This window comes from Antennarius striatus, chromosome 2 (assembly GCF_040054535.1).
Source record: "Antennarius striatus isolate MH-2024 chromosome 2, ASM4005453v1, whole genome shotgun sequence".
NCBI lineage: Eukaryota > Metazoa > Chordata > Actinopteri > Lophiiformes > Antennariidae > Antennarius > Antennarius striatus.
The window spans coordinates 8,324,835-8,340,778 of record NC_090777.1 but is presented as its reverse complement, the minus strand read 5'-3'; the positions used below and the strand labels follow the sequence as shown (position 1 = coordinate 8,340,778).

At 44.5% G+C, this 15,944-nt stretch overlaps 1 protein-coding gene across 4 annotated transcripts in view; it reads left to right on the top strand.

Moving 5' to 3' along the window:
* Window positions 1–15,944, top strand: part of usp19 (ubiquitin specific peptidase 19) — a 64,461-nt gene that overhangs the window by 40,569 nt on the left and 7,948 nt on the right. For all 4 annotated transcript variants that reach the window (XM_068304523.1, XM_068304515.1, XM_068304506.1 and 1 more), the window contains exons 20-25: window positions 4,442–4,800; window positions 5,246–5,353; window positions 7,367–7,583; window positions 12,032–12,184; window positions 12,300–12,466; window positions 12,606–12,781. In XM_068304523.1, coding sequence (XP_068160624.1) covers window positions 4,442–4,800; window positions 5,246–5,353; window positions 7,367–7,583; window positions 12,032–12,184; window positions 12,300–12,466; window positions 12,606–12,781 — 1,180 coding nt within the window. The remainder of the gene's footprint in view (window positions 1–4,441; window positions 4,801–5,245; window positions 5,354–7,366; window positions 7,584–12,031; window positions 12,185–12,299; window positions 12,467–12,605; window positions 12,782–15,944) is intronic.

Below are 15,944 nucleotides of genomic sequence, written 5' to 3'. Positions count from 1 at the left end.
CGTCACTGACCAGAGCACTTTTTTGATTGTTTTATTCTCAATGAGCTCTTTGATGCTGCTTATGTCCAACCGAAGTCTCTTTTCTGTAACCTGTTTTGTAGATTTAAGGGCATCGAAAAGTGAGTGACTGACAGTCACACAGACCAACGCAGGAACATTCAAGTGGGGGGGTCCCAGTAGTGAGCTCAGAAAAGAGGGTGGCAAGGAAGATTGCATTGTGTATTCCATCTGACATAGCAAGAGTCTCTCCTGCAAGTGTGCTCCGCACCACATGTCTGATCCTTTTAGATTGCCAGCAGAGAGGAGAAAACTTCCCATTCTCCCCCATAATAGTGATCAATGTCCCCCCTTGTGTACCTCCATCTGGCAAGTTCCCCAGCGAAGCATCACTGAAAACATTTAAGTTCAAAGCATCATTATTACCCAGATACTGGAATTTCAGAGTAACCGTTTCAGCTTTAAGTTTGCGAATCACCTTATTAGCGTCAAGAATGGATTGTACAGTACTATGTTTTAGAATGGATGCCAAAATACAAGCATCAAACATAACATCAGGTCTGGTCTGCTTTGCGACCCAAAGAATCTGTCTTATTTTTGATCTAAGCTGGTCTTTTTCTGTTTCAGTGAGAAGTAAATCTTTTTGAACAGCCCGTGCTGGATGCATATAAATGGGTTGTAGGCTTTCAATGTAGCTATGCTGATGCATTTCAATTACACCATTTACAGTGGCAACATCCATCCCCACATAGCAGAAATTCTCATGTTCCTCACGTCCTACATAGAACGCATATTTCAGTCGAGGAATCACATCAGTTACAAAGCTTTGTGAACCTGCCCAGAGAAAATCATCGACATGAGATGCAAGTACACCTTTAACTTTGCATTGTTCGTCCAACCAAAAAAAGACTGCGGGATCCACTTGTGATACTTGTGATTATGCAATTTCCTCCGGGATTAATAAAGTATCTATCTATCTATCTACTCTACCACCTGTGCTCAATATAATTTCTTTCACTTTATTATACCAATAGAGTGATGCATCAGCAAGACCATATACACATTTTTTAATTTTCCACAGAACCCCTTTTCTGTCTGCTTCTCGGGGTGGACGTACATGAATGTCCCTTGACAACTCCATGCCCTGCAAAAAGGCAGATTTGATGTCCATAGAATGGACGTCCCATTGATTTTGACACATTAGAGCTAGCAATAACCTTAGGGATTCAGAGGCACCGGTTGGTGAATCTTTTTGTAGTTGTTGTATATTAAACTCTTCAAAACCCCGGGCTACAAGCCTAGCTTTAGGTATAATACCCTTCTCAGTTTCTTTCAGACTACAGACCCAGCGGGTGGAAACACACTTTTGGCCTGTATCTTTGACTTCTTCAAAAACATTATTTTTGTTCCAGTTTTCAATCTCTGCTTGTTTAGCTTCATTAAAGGATATGTCTTTTGCGATAAGTACATCATCATCCCTGGCTTCTGAATCTGGCTCAATGCTGAGACTATTCAGACTTGACAGATCAACTGCCTCTTTTTGACCATGACTCTCATCGTTTTCAATATATTGTAGGTTATACCAATTTCTGTACCCTCCTGTGGCTTTGCCTGCTCTGCCTAGGACTTTAGCTTTACACAGAACACTTTCATCACTTTTCATAAAAGTTAGTCTGTCCCGTTTTTACCTTGACACTTGTAGAAACAACAGGGCTATCATTTTGAGTCACTAAAGGCTGAGCTTCACCCCCCGCATTGGATTCCCCGTCACTTTCGTGTTGATTGTCAGTTTCTATGTTTTGTGCATTAAATGCTCTGTTCATTACATCTGTGTGTTCACTTTCAGCTGCTTGGTTCTGTACAACTGGCTAAATGTTTGTCTCATTGCGACCCTCATTTTGAAAACTTGTGTGTACCTTATTAAGCCTTAAGTGATGTACTCTAACAAGGATACCACCATGTCTTACAAATACAACCGCCCCATCTTGACAAATAACCACCCCTGGTCCCTTCCACTCTGCACTGTCAGCTCGTTTGTAATAGACCTTTTCTCCTATCTCATATTTTTCATCTGTGGGTCTGAATTGCTTACGTAGTGCTCTCCTTATTCTCTGAACATCAGCTTCAGTGTAAGCTTTCCTAGAAGCATGTAACGCTGATATGTGTTGTCCTACCCTTGCACTCACTGTGGTGCCTTCTAGTGCAGGTAGTTTATCAATTAATACAGAGGGAAGGTTAGGATTTTGACCAAATACAAGTTGATGTGGGCTATAACCATGAACACTGTGCATACAGTTCTTAGCCATAAGGGCCCAGTCTAGGGCAGTGTACCAGGCACATCCATTTTCCTGTCTCACCTTCAGGATGATGTCGGTGAGAGTTTTATTGTGATTCTCCAACAAACCGTTACTCCATGGGCTATATACTGCTGTTGTCCTCGTCTCAATGTTAAAGTTTTCCGCCATGTCTCGAAACTCTTCGTTATTGAACTCACCACCGTTGTCACTGTACAGAATCCGCGGGGTCCGTGAACACTTATCCATGTGTGGATGAGGGCGTAGATCATTTCTGAGGCTTTTTTGTCTTCACAATACTTCCTGCGCGGAATCGGGTGAATTGGTCGATAACATGGAGATACCATACTCCTGGCTCCAGCTCGTGCAGGTCGACCGCCACAGTTTCATTATATTCTGAAGCTAGAGGCAGACCAACAGCTGGCTTCGGCTTTGTTTTGTTGAATCTCTGACATATGTCACAATCATGCACTATTTGTTGCAAAATAGTGAGGCAGTCCTTGTCTTTGCTTGCCGAGCTTTGAATTAGCCTCTGCAACCTGTCTGCAGATGCATGGCCAAACTGTTTGTGTAGCGTGAGAAGGACATTCCATTTTTTGGTAGGAGACATGTTTTCTGTCACTGTCAGGACTTCATCTTCGTCTGTCACTCGCTGAGTTGTTTTTTCTTTGTCTCTTATGTCCACGCAGTAGTGTCCTGAGCTAGTGAACTCAAGGGGTATCTGCTGTTTAAACATCACTGCTTTGTCATTCTCCATGTCTAAAACATGCCTTCTTCAGTGAGGATTTACTCAGCAGTAGTGGAATGTCAACATCGACCACTTCTGTCTCAATATGGCATTTAGTGTGCCCTATTTTGGCAGGCAGCTTCACTTTTCTGGTGGAAAATATTAAGTTGCCATCTCCAAAACGAAATGGTCTTGAACTGGAATTTTCTGTCTTCTTCATTTTGTTTGTCTACTCTTGACTAAGGCAATTAACATAGCTGTCAAGCCATTTTTTTCCACATACTGTACGAGTGCATGCAGTGTCTATGATGGCCGATCCCAGGGATTCAGTTACGAAAATCTCAGAGTCAGACATGGGGTTATTTGTCAACAACGTGATGTTAACTTCATCTACATTTTCGTCTTCAGTTAATCTCACTAGCTCGTTTTTCTTGTTGGGACAGTCCTTGGCCCAATGATATGTGCTTTGACACACAGCACATCGTGACCGCTTACCGAACTTGTCCAATGGGTTGGTTCCCGGTAACTGTGTCCTTTCAGTCCTTTGTTGAAACGTTGTGTTCCGTCTTCCTTGTCATTGCTGTCCCTGACGTTGTTCTGTGAAGAAAGCTGCATCCTCTTGGTTCAGTTGTATCCCGGGCGTTGAACATGTCACCGTCTTCCCTCCAAAGATCCGCTTGAGTACCGACTTCATCGAGGCAAACTTTAAGCTGTCAGTTTTTTTCATCGAGGCAGGCCGTGTCCAACAGCTTGAACCCCAGCACCGCATCTGGAAGCTCCATGTTATACTTTTTCATTCGGTTGTATCGTTGCTCAAAGTCAGTTATGTCAGTCAGTTATGCCATTGAAACCGAACTGTCTCATTAAACGATCGAACTGCGCATACGCTTCATACGCCCGGTCCTTTTCCTCTTGTTGAAACACGCCATCCAGTTTGTCTAATAATGTCTGCATACCGTTATCCTTATCCAAGTCATCTGCTGGTATTTCCATAGAGATTTCTTTGGCTTGTCCTTCCAGTCCCAAAACCACGGCCAGTGCTTGCTTCTTCTTGTCGAGTTCGGTGACCCGCGCCCATATATTAACTTAATTTTTCCAACATTCATACGGCCTGGTTTCGTCAAACTTCGGCGGTACTCTGTAGTTTGCAGCCATCTTCAAACCATCCTCTGCTACCAATGTTGATATCCGCTCAGTAAACACGACGTTCTTTCAGTTTAACTGACTTTTATTTCTCCACAGCAGCAACCGACATGCAAACAGGTTTCCTCTCAAGACCATCACAACATGCAACTCATGCGCTCGCTGCACATGCGTGCCACACATGCAATGCCGTAAAGGAGAACTACATGGAACTGTCGTAAAGTGTGCAATATAGAACAACACATGTTAACAATAATGACCACCATGATTTTGCCCTCAGGTTTTCTGTCAACGTGTTCCAGCCCCCTTTCCAATCAGGAAGGACATCCCCTGAAATGCCACAGCCCCGAGGTGACCTCCCTCCAATACCAGCAGGCTCACCTGAGGTTCCTGGGATGAGGGTTGAGGCATTTGGTGGTAGTAGCATAAATGGATCAATTGAGGTGGAGAAACACTCAATGCTACCTGAATCCCAAACAGTGTGTGCTCAGGCAACAGCCCTCCATTCTCAGACATCACTCTCCACCACAAGAACAACAGATTCTGGGTTCTCTGAACTACTATTCTCCCCTTCCTGTTGCTCTGTTGACCCACATACTGAAAAAGAGACATCATGTGAGAAGGCAGTGCGGCCAGAAGGTAATAAAATTTAAACTTCATTAACCCCCCAGGTGGAAACACACACACACACACACACACACACACACACACACACACACACACACACACACACACACACACACACACACACACACACACACACACAGGGGTCTATATGCATGCCAAGTACTACAGTGACAGGATGCGACTGCGCCCAACCGAGCAGCTTGTAAGGGGGACGGCACCTTGCTCAAGGGCGCCTCACCAGTGAGTGGGATGTGAACTGACACCTCTCACTGTCAGCTCACACTCCGAAGATGGCTGGGTGGAAGCGGTAATCAAACCGTCAATCCTGTGATCATAGGATGCCTGCTTTAATACTGAGCCACTGCCCCCCCCAATAATAACAGGACTTATCCATATCTGTGACTGGTACTTATTTTGTCTCATGGTCGTTATATCTAATTCTTGCCATATGTTGCAGCTGCAGTACCAGGCTTCCAGCATCCAAGTGAGCCAGCATCTGGTCTTGCCAGTCAATTCTATATTGCTTTGCTGAACTCAAACAAGGAACAGAGGCTGGATGAGAAAGGTATGAGCATAATTTCCATGTAGGGGTTTAAATTTGATACACCGTATTTTCCAGACTACAAGTTGTGCTGCAAGAAAAGTTCCACCAGGCAAAAATTGCATAACAAAGAAGAAAAAAAATACAAAAGTTGCAGTGGACAATTAGTCGCATCTTTTGGGGTAAATTTATTGTTAACACAATAACACATGCAAAAAATCCTACTAGGAGTGGATTCTTTCAGCTGTGAAAAGTTGTTGGGCTGTACCATGTCTCAGTAAACAGAAAGGGTATATCCTACAATTGGTAAGGAAGTCCTGGATGAGATGCCCATCAGTGAGCCATTGACTGCGGTGTTGTTGCAGCGAGTGGTGGTTCTAGTTGGGCTAATTTGTTTTGGTCAACAACCTATCTGGTGTAGCGTGGATAGTGTCGGGTGCTGGACCAGATGCACTTTATTGATGTTGAGCCACTATGGTGGAAATTCTAGCGGGACCCTCGGTGAATGTACTGTATCACCGGTGAATTTGGAAAATGATGTCCAGGTGGAGTCAGAGGCAGACCAGTCAGACCAGGTAATAGGATTGGATAAGATAGGTAAGCTAGTACCGGTTAAGGCTCGCATGGACTGCAGTTCCGGCAGATGAGATACTACAGTGAATGAGTCTAGGGAGATTACAAAAGCACTACAGCAAAAGCAATTGCAGGGTCCGATTAGGTCATAAAACCATCAAATAGGTTAGGAGGTTAAAAAGTTATAAAGGTGAAAGGCGAGCAGCGGTAAATTGCACCAGTGTTCACTTGTCAGTCGAACTGGAAGTGGTACTCAGGTAACTAAGCATAAACAACAGAACATAACAAGTTTACCGAACTCTCGATCTGACTCCAAATCACTAAATCCATTGAATTCTTAATTTTGGTGTCACTTCTGAGCAACTCTGTCAACTCTGGAGGTGGACGGTTTTTACAAAACCAGAGTCTTACACAATCTACAATACACAAACTTCTACCATCAGGCAGGCACAACTGTGTTTTTAATGTCTGCTGTTAATTGTTGATTATTTTTTATTGTTGCAATTGTTTATCCTGTTCTTTTAGTTTTTATTATGTCATCTTAAGGAGAATGAACAGAATAAGAATTTCATTGTGTAGTATGCACACCTGTTTACTGTGCATATGACAATGAAAATCTTATTCTGTTCATTCTCCTTAAGATGACATAATAAAAACTAAAAGAACAGGATAAACAATTGCAACTTTTTCGGACATCGTTGTCCGTACTCTGACAGAGGCAGTTATGTTGCATGAAATACTATCACCAAGAATGTCCTCCCGCAAATTCATTTATATTCATCACCTTGGCATGGAGACATAACTGCACCATTAACAAACTTCTCTCGGCAGAGGTTTGTCAATTTTATGGTTTGAGTGGTACAGGAGTAGTAGGAGTAGTACATACTGGCACACAAGCAGACCCTCTTTCGGCTGTCATTGAGAAAATAACAAACGTAAAATGATGTACAGTAATCCCTCGTTACTTGCAGTTAATGTGTTCCACGAACACCTGTGAAACAAAATTCCGCGATATCGCGAAAAAGTATTTTATAATTTACGGTAATTTAAACATTAATGAACCCTCCCCATACTGATACGTAACCATCTTATACCTGTATTAACTTTCCCCACACTGTTATAGACATTTTTTGTATTAAAGAGAAGTGTTTCTTTAATACACGTCCGTGTGTGCGCTGCGTTCCGTAAATCTCTGAACGCAGCGCACACACGGATGCTGTCAGCCAATAGCATGCACATACAGTTTCACGTGACTGCCTAATAAAAATCTGCCATGTAGTGAAGACGTGCATCTTGAAGCGAGAATACGCAAGGGATTACTGTATTTTAATAAGTGACACCTGAGTATAAACTGCAGGACCAGCCAATCCATGAAAAAAAGTGTGACGTACAGTCCAGAAAATACGGTACATTTTGCACTTGGAGAAAAAAAAGTTTCATTTCTTTCAATCAACTCCTTTGCAGAAGACACATTGGTGGACCTCCCTGACGAGGCAACCCTGGAGCTAGTGTGGAAAAACAATGAGCGGCTGAAGGAGTATGTCCTAGTCAGCTCGAAGGACCTGGAATATGAAGAGGATCCTGGCTCCCTAAGTGAGACAGCTAGAGCGGGACACTTCACCCTGGAGCAGTGCCTCAACCTCTTTACAAAGCCAGAGGTGCTGGCACCAGAGGAAGCATGGTAGGACCTTTATTTTAAGAACAGATAATCTAAAATAATGTCACATTAACTCTACCTTTTCACTATTATTTTTCTTTTCACGTGTTTGAAATTAAAAATTTAAACCTGCAATCATTTCCTATTAGCTTGCTTTAGTACTACACAAAATATCATTTAAGGATAAATATTTTTGAATGTGGTAATGTGCAATAGTCAGTATAGGACAGAAAACAAATTGTGTTGCTTGATGCAAAATAAAAACTCGGAAGGTTGTCGTTACTCATCAGCCAGAAGTCTGAGTTTTGGCCCCTAATGGATTTTTTTCATCTTTCTCACACTTAATGGTTCAGATCATCTAAAGAAAGAAAAAGACATTGTGAGTGAACTTATAATACAGCTTTTGAATTATCATTCCATTCAGTCAAGGTTAAGCAATTATTTAAAACTGATATCGCCTGTGTGAAAATGTATTACCTCCTAAACTTAATAGTTAGTTGTGCTCCATTGGCAACAACTGCAAATATCTTTCACTTCACTGTAGAGGAAGTTTTTCCCACTCTTCTTTGGAGAGTTTATTGAGATTCAGGCACATTTAAGGGTTTTCAAGTGCAACCTTTCTGTCTAAGGTCATGCCACAACATCTCAGAGTTAAACTTGACTGACGTTGGTCTTAAAATTATTAGCTACGCCACCTCGCAATCTTCAGTCTGTATTATTTTGGGTATTATACCTAACCCTAGGCCATCAGAGGTAGACATGCAGGTGTGTTTCAGTTCATTGTCCTGCTGCATAACCCAAGTGTGCTCTAACCAGAGCTCAAAGACCATTGACCGGATATTTTCTGTCAGGATTTTTGGTAGTGCATACGCATGCGCACCTTTATCTGGTGCGCATGCGCAAGTAGACTGCGGCTTTCCTCTGCTCTGAGCAAGTTTTTATTTGTTTCAATTTTACGTTTTTGTGTTATTTTAATATAGTTGAATACAATGGATAGCACTAGGCTAGTGTACTCCAGGGAGAAGTTAATGTCCATGAGGGTCAAAGGAGATCCAACAACACGTGACCTTAGCCCCGCAGAGCTCCAGCGGAGATACAGTATAGTGGTTGTCGAGTGGTTCGTGTTGAAAGGGCAAGCCTAATGACCGGAACACGATCACCACCGGTAAGAAGAAAGGACGTAGATTAGCTATCTACACTAACGACAGATGGTGCCACCTGGGACATGTGACGGTGAAATCAACACTGTGCAACCGCGATCTGAAGCTAATGGCTGTTAGCATCAGGCCCTGCTATCTGGCGCGTGGATTTTCACACGTCATTGTCCTCGCCGTTTAGGTCCCTCCCGGGGCTTGTACTAGGAGGTAGTTTGACTAAGCCACTGTGGCTCAGTGTAAAAGAATCGAGCAAGCCACAAAAACCCACACCCTGTGTCCAAGACAGTGGCGCAGCGCGCGGGCGACCGACGCTCATTGCGGGGGTCCGGGGGGTCTCCCCTTGGAAATTTTTTAGAAAATGGGGTTGTTTTCCTGCATTCTGGTGCATTCTGAGAACAAAATCTTCTGTTCAGTTTACCTACAAAAATACACTAAAGTCAACAGTTCAAGCTGAACTATCTTTATTTCTGTCCTACTTTATGCAGGAATTAATGTGAGATTCAACAATTGAAAACCTGCATTCACTATGTGAAGATACAGTCATACAAAATATTACTCAATGTTTACTTTTAAATTTTACTGGTTATTCCTGCCGGTCATAGGGATCAAAAGTCAAGTATTGATAATATCTTTCATCTACCTTCTGATTGGTCTGTCTCCACTCCTCCCCCCTCTCAGCATTCACCATTTGTTTATTAATGAGGACTTTAACACAAACTCTACTATATAAAACACTGGATTCTTTTCATCGATCGTCCTCGCCTTGTCTTACACCAATTCGCGGGTTCAGTTTGTAAAAAAACAATATTTTTGTTTTTCATTGGACGAGAGGAGGTCATGACCCAAGTGCTTATTTAATGATCGGGAGCGTTCAGGTCACTTCGGCTATTTCCGTCGCATTGCGGAAATAGCGGCGCTATTTCCGCTAGCGCCACTCGCTAACAGCAGTAGCGGCGCTAGCGAGTGGCGCTAGCGAGTGGGGCTAGCGAGCGGCAGTAGCGGAACTAGCAAGTGCTGCTAGCAAGTGAAGGAACTGTGGCTACACAGTCTAAAAACTTCGCCTATGGCAGAGTGGCGAATGGCTAGTGCAAGCCCAGCCTCCATGTGCGGACCCAGAGACTGCGCGTGAGACCATCTGTGCTACCATCTCTGCTCTTCAGACCGACACCTGGAGGCGATTGTCATATCACCGGTGACTTTAATCACGTCATCTTGGACTCTTCTCTCCCCACAATGGCCCAGACGAAAGAACAGAACCGTCGATCTGTTTGACACTAATGCCAAGGAGGTATACACCGCCACCCCTCTCAACCCACTAGGTAAATCAGACCACAACCTAGTGTACCTGCAGCCAACCAACATTCCGCTGGTGAAACGGCTACCAGCGTCAACACAGCAGGTCAGGAAGTGGTCCCCAGACCACGGACTGGGATGTTATTGTGGGCTCACATAGGGAGAATGTCGAGGGGCAGCTCAGTGTTTTACAGATTACATGAACTTCTGAGTGGACACAGTGGTCCCTGTCAGGACAGTCAGGTGTTACACCAACAATAAACCCTGGGTAACCAAGGAAGTCAAGACTTTCCTGAACAGGAAAAGCGGGCAGTCAGGAGCAGGAACGAGGTAGAGATGAGGAAGGCCCAGCAGGAAGTGAGACTCTGCCTGAGGGAGGCCAAAGATGCATACAGGAGGAAGCTGGTGAATCAGCTGAGGCGCAACCAGGTGCAGGAGGACTGGAATGGGATGAGAACCATCTCCGGGAATGGGAAAGGGCGCAGCACTGTGGAGGGGAACACTGAATGAGCGAATGAACTGAACAGCTTTTTCAATCGGTTCAGCTCCACCACCACTCCCGGCTCCTCATCCCAGACCACTCCCGACCCTACTGACCGCTCTGCCCATGCTCCCTACTCCTGTGCTTCCTCTCCTTCCACCCATGCCACTCCTCCCAAGCCCTCTCGAAATGCTACTATGCTCAATGGCCCGACCTCAACCGCTGGACTGCCAAAACTTCACCAGGACCCCCTGCTCCTACTTTGACCGAGACCATCATCGTTGTTGTCACCTGCAGACCAGGTGACAACAACTCTGATGACACTCTGTCCTAATAAGGCGACTGGCTGGATCAGGTCTCCCCAAGACTCCTCCAAGCCTGTGCTTCGGAACTAAGGGATCCCCTGCAATAATTGTTCAGTCTCAGTCTGCGGCTGCGGAGGGTCCCGTCACTGTGGAAGATCTCCTGCATCGTCCCTGTACCCAAGAAAGGACGCTCTACTGAGCTCAACGACCACCGACCGGTTGTTCTTACTTCCCATGTAATTAAAACCCTAGAGCCACCGGTCCTTCGAGCTCATGCGTCCACAGGTGCAGAGTGCGATAGACCCTCTCCAGTTCGCCTATCAGGCCCAGGTTGGGGTGAACGACGCCATCTTGTACCTCCTCCACCGTGTGCTCTCCTACGTGGACGTCAGGGGCTGTGCTGTCAGGGTATTTTTCTTTGACTTTTCGAACGCCTTATGGTATCACTTGACTGCCTATTTAAAAACCTGCAATGAGGTGGAGTCGCAATCGTTGATGCACGAATGCATGAGGGCGCACTATAATTATAATAAACTTGACTCAAGCGACTGCACTGATGAGGTTTATTTTGAAATATAGCGACTTAGTCAGTGCATTCAACGTAGGAGAAATACTGATCATTTCTTTATAAAAATGTGAACAAGTCAAGTAATAATAATGAGAATTAGTGGGATCCCTGAGCTTGTTTATCTGCAATGAGCCGGTCCCATCTTGGAGTAACTGGAGACGGTGACACCCGAAGTGTGTTTCGGACGTCCTGGCTACTCCGTAGTTTTGTTTTGGTTGCGGTTACTGCTGAAAATCCAGTTTCACAGAGACAGGAAGTTGGAAATGGAATCAAGGATTTCAATTCAGGAAATTCTGCCTCGATTTTTTTATCCGGAACACTGGCACAATTTTAGGCGCTTAATTGCCTTGGGGGAACGGCTGCTAACCTGTCAAATGATGAAGACCTGTCAAGAGGCACAGATGCATGTATTCGTCTGTGAGTCATTCCACACAGAAGTCACTCTTCAAAATAAAACCTTTTTAGACTGATAATGAATAAATAAAGAAAAATTAAAATGTTCTGTTCTGCCCAGTACCTAATGGCCTGTGGCACGGTACTGGGGGTCACTGTTTTATACCATCATGTCAGGTGCTTGTACTTCATCACTCAAGTGTAGTGTTGTTTCTCCTTTACTAAAAAAAAGGGAATGTATAACAATGGTCTGTAAACACTGTCTTTCTTTTAAGGTACTGTCCAAAGTGCCAGCAGCACCGAGAAGCTTCCAAGCAACTGCTGCTGTGGCGTCTGCCCAACATCCTGATCATCCAGCTCAAACGCTTCTCCTTCAGGAGTTTCATTTGGAGGGATAAGATCAATGACATGGTTGACTTTCCTGTCAGGTAAAAGTGCATCTACGCCACTTATCTGTTCACAAAGCACTATGTTATGATAAAAAGAAGAAAAGAACATGACTTTACCCAGTGCCATAGCAACACTTCTTTTCCCATTTTCAAGGAACTTGGATCTGAGTAAGTTCTGTATTGGTCAGAAGGATGAGATGCAGCAACCCCCAATCTACGACTTGTATGCAGTCATCAACCACTATGGAGGAATGATAGGAGGCCACTACACTGCCTACGCTCGCCTACCAAGTGACAAGAATAGCCAGCGTAGTGATGTTGGTGTGTTTACAATCATTAGGCCTTATCATTAATACTCTTGATAGTTCCTTTCTTTATTCTCCTGGTTTTTTCTACCAATCTGTTGGTGACATCGCCCCCTCCATCTCCCCCTCTTGTGCCTGTCCTTGCTGCTCAATAGGCTGGCGACTGTTCGATGACAGCACTGTGACGATGGTGGAGGAGAGTCAAGTGGTGACACGCTATGCTTATGTCCTGTTTTACCGACGGCGAAACTCCCCAGTGGAGAGGCCTCCACGTTTTCTCAGACCTGTAGGAGCAGAGCCGCCTGCTGCTGCAGAAGCTACTGCGAGCCAGGTGAGGGTGCCATAACAATAGGAAGTCAGGACACAAGACCCCAGATGGGACTTTCACTCCAGAATTTGGTTTACTTAACCTGGGTTACAACAAACTGAACTTGTTTCTTTGAGGCTATTTTGGGGTTCACTAATACATGGGTGGGGACCAGAGAATGGCCAGTTGAAGACCTATGTCAGGCAAAAAATTTGAAGTGTTAACTGTCAGCAGAAAGGTGCCAGTTCACCTCCCAAGCACTGCCATGGTGCCCTTGAGCAAAGCACCATCCTTTTTATAAGTTGCTCATTTGGATGCCCCACGAGGGAGCTTCCCACCACTCTACCCCCCACCATTATTTGGATGCCATACAGACCCCTTGTGTGTTTGTGTGTGTGCGTATGTATGTGTGCACGCTCGCACATATGTACCATATGCATTCTACATATGTACTATATACAGTATATATATAAACACCGTACTATATGTATTTATATATACTGTATATGTATGTATGTATATATATATATGTAGATATATGTATGTAGATATTACCCACACTCTAATAGACTTGTAATACCCTCGGTGTTTCATATGGTGGGCAAGGATGACGCTGACACAATATTTCTTGAACAGTCTTTATTCGGCGTCTAACCTTAACAAAGAACAAACAGGAGCTGACAACAGTCTCTCGCTCGCACTCTCATGCCCCCATGAGAGTGCGGGGGGCGTGAGAGTGTGAGCAGAACAACACGGTGTATCACAGACTGTTTAAAACACTTTTGTATTAAAGAAAAGTTGCAGGAGGAACCGTTAGTCCCGGAATGCAGTGTGTTTGTATGTAAAAAAAAAAAAAAAGTTCCTCTCACCCTTGTGGGATGGTATCTGTGTGTCATCCTCAAGCTTGGGTCCTCTACCAGAGAACTGGGAGTCTGAGGGTTCTGCACAGTATCTTAGCTGTTCCTAGGACTGCGCTCTTCTGGACTGAGGCTTCAGATGTTGTTCCAGGAATCTGCTGGAGCCACTCTTCCAGTTTGGGGATCACTGCCCCAAGTGCTCCTACTACCATGGGGACCACATTAACCTTGATCTTCCACATTTGTTCCAGCTGTTCTTTCAACCCTTGTTACTTCTCAATCTTTTCGTGTTCCTTCTTACTGATGTTGGCGTCAGCTGGAATCGCCACATCTATCACCACTGCTCTCTTCTGCTCTTTGTCCACCACCACTATGTCCGGTTTGTTCGCTAGCAGCTGTTTGTCGTTCTGGAAGTTGAAGTCCAACAGGATCTAAGCCTTGTCGTTCTCAACCACCTTTGGTGGTATGTCCCATTGGGATTTGGGTACTTCTAGTCCATACTCGGTACAGATGTTCCTGTACACTATCACAGCTACTTGGTTGTGCCTTTCCATGTATGCCGAGCTGGCGAGCTTGTTACACCCTGCTACCACATGCTGGACTTTCTCTGGGGTTTCTTTACATAGCCTGCACCTTGGATTAGATCTACTGTGGTAGATTTTGGCCTCTATTGCTCTTGTACTTAAGGCCTGTTCTTGTGCTGCCATGATCAGTGCCTCTGTGCTGTCTGTAAGTCCAGCTTTATTCAGCCATTGTTAGGTCTCCTCGATATCAGCCACTTCCTCTATCTGATGGTGGTAAATGCCGTGCAGGGGATTGTCCCTCCATGTTGTCTCCTCTTCCTCCTCAGGTTTCTGGTGTCTAAGGCATTCACTGTACAGTTCATCTGTTGGGGCCATCTTCCTGATGTACTCTTGGATTTTCAATGTTTCATCCTGGACAATGGCCCTGATAATAACTAGTCCTCGGCCTCCCTCTTTCCGCTTAGTTTACAGCCTCAGGGTGCTCGACTTGCATGCTCCATGCATGGTGAGAAACCTTCTAGTCTTAATATCTGTGGCTTCTTTCTCCTTCTTTGGCCAGCTTATGATCCCAGCAGGCTATCTGATGACTGGCAGTGCATACATGTTGATGGCTCGGACCTTGTTCTTGCCATTCAGCTGACATTTCTGGACTTGCCCTACTCTCTGTTGGTATTTGGCTGTGGATGACTTCCTTGCGGCCTCCTCATGATTGCCATTAGCCTGTGGGATTCCAAGGTATTTGTAGCTGTCCTTGATGTCTTCTATCCTGCCCCCTGGTAGATCAACCCCTTCAGTTCTGATCATTTTGCCTCTTCTTGATACCATCCGGCCACATTTGCCTGATCCGAATGACATCCCTATGTCGTCGCTGTAGATCCTGGTGGTGTGGATCAGTGAGTCAATTTCTCGCTCATTCCTGGCATACAGCTTGATGTCATCCATGTAGAGGAGATGGCTGATTGTTGTCCCGCTTCGGAATCGGTTTCCGTAGCCACTCTTGTGACGATGTGACTGAGGGGGTTCACGCCTATGCACAACAGCAGTGGTGATAGTGCATCCCCTTGGTATATACCGCACTGAACTTGGGCAATTGGCTTGGAGTTAGTCTCCAAGGTTGCCTACCAAATTCCCATTGAGTTCTGGATGAAGGCTCTATCGTCCTGTTGATCTTATACAGTTCCAGACATTCCAGTATCCACATGTTTAGCATTGAATCGTAGGCTTTTTGGTCTATCCAGATGGTGCACAAGTTGGTCTGCCTATTCTTACAGTCTCTGTGTACTGCTCTGTCCATCAGTAATTAGTGCTTGGCTCCCCTGGTGTTACTACCAACTCCTTTCTGTGCTCCGCTCATATATTCCAATCCAATCCAATCTTTATTTGTTGAGCCCTTTACCACAACCACAGTCGACCAAAGTGCTTTACAGGCAAATAAATAAAAAAGAACAAACATTATAGAGAAAAGACAAAATGGCTCAAATATAAGTAAAATTAATCAATTAAAAACAAAATATGGATAAAAACAAAAGCATATAATCAGCAATAAAAATAAGATCAAATAAGATCAAATAAAATCCAGTGTCTATCTAGATGTTAAAAGCCAAGGAGAAGAGGTAGGTCTTCACACGAGATTTAAAAACAGACAGAGAAGAGGCCTGTCTGATTTGCTGAGGCAGATTATTCCACAATTTAGGTGACACAACAGCAAAGGCACGGTCCCCTCTCAGCTTCTGTTTGGTTTTAGGCACATTCAGGAGCAGCTGATCAGCTGACCTGAGAGAGTGAGCAGGTACATAGGGGTGTAGA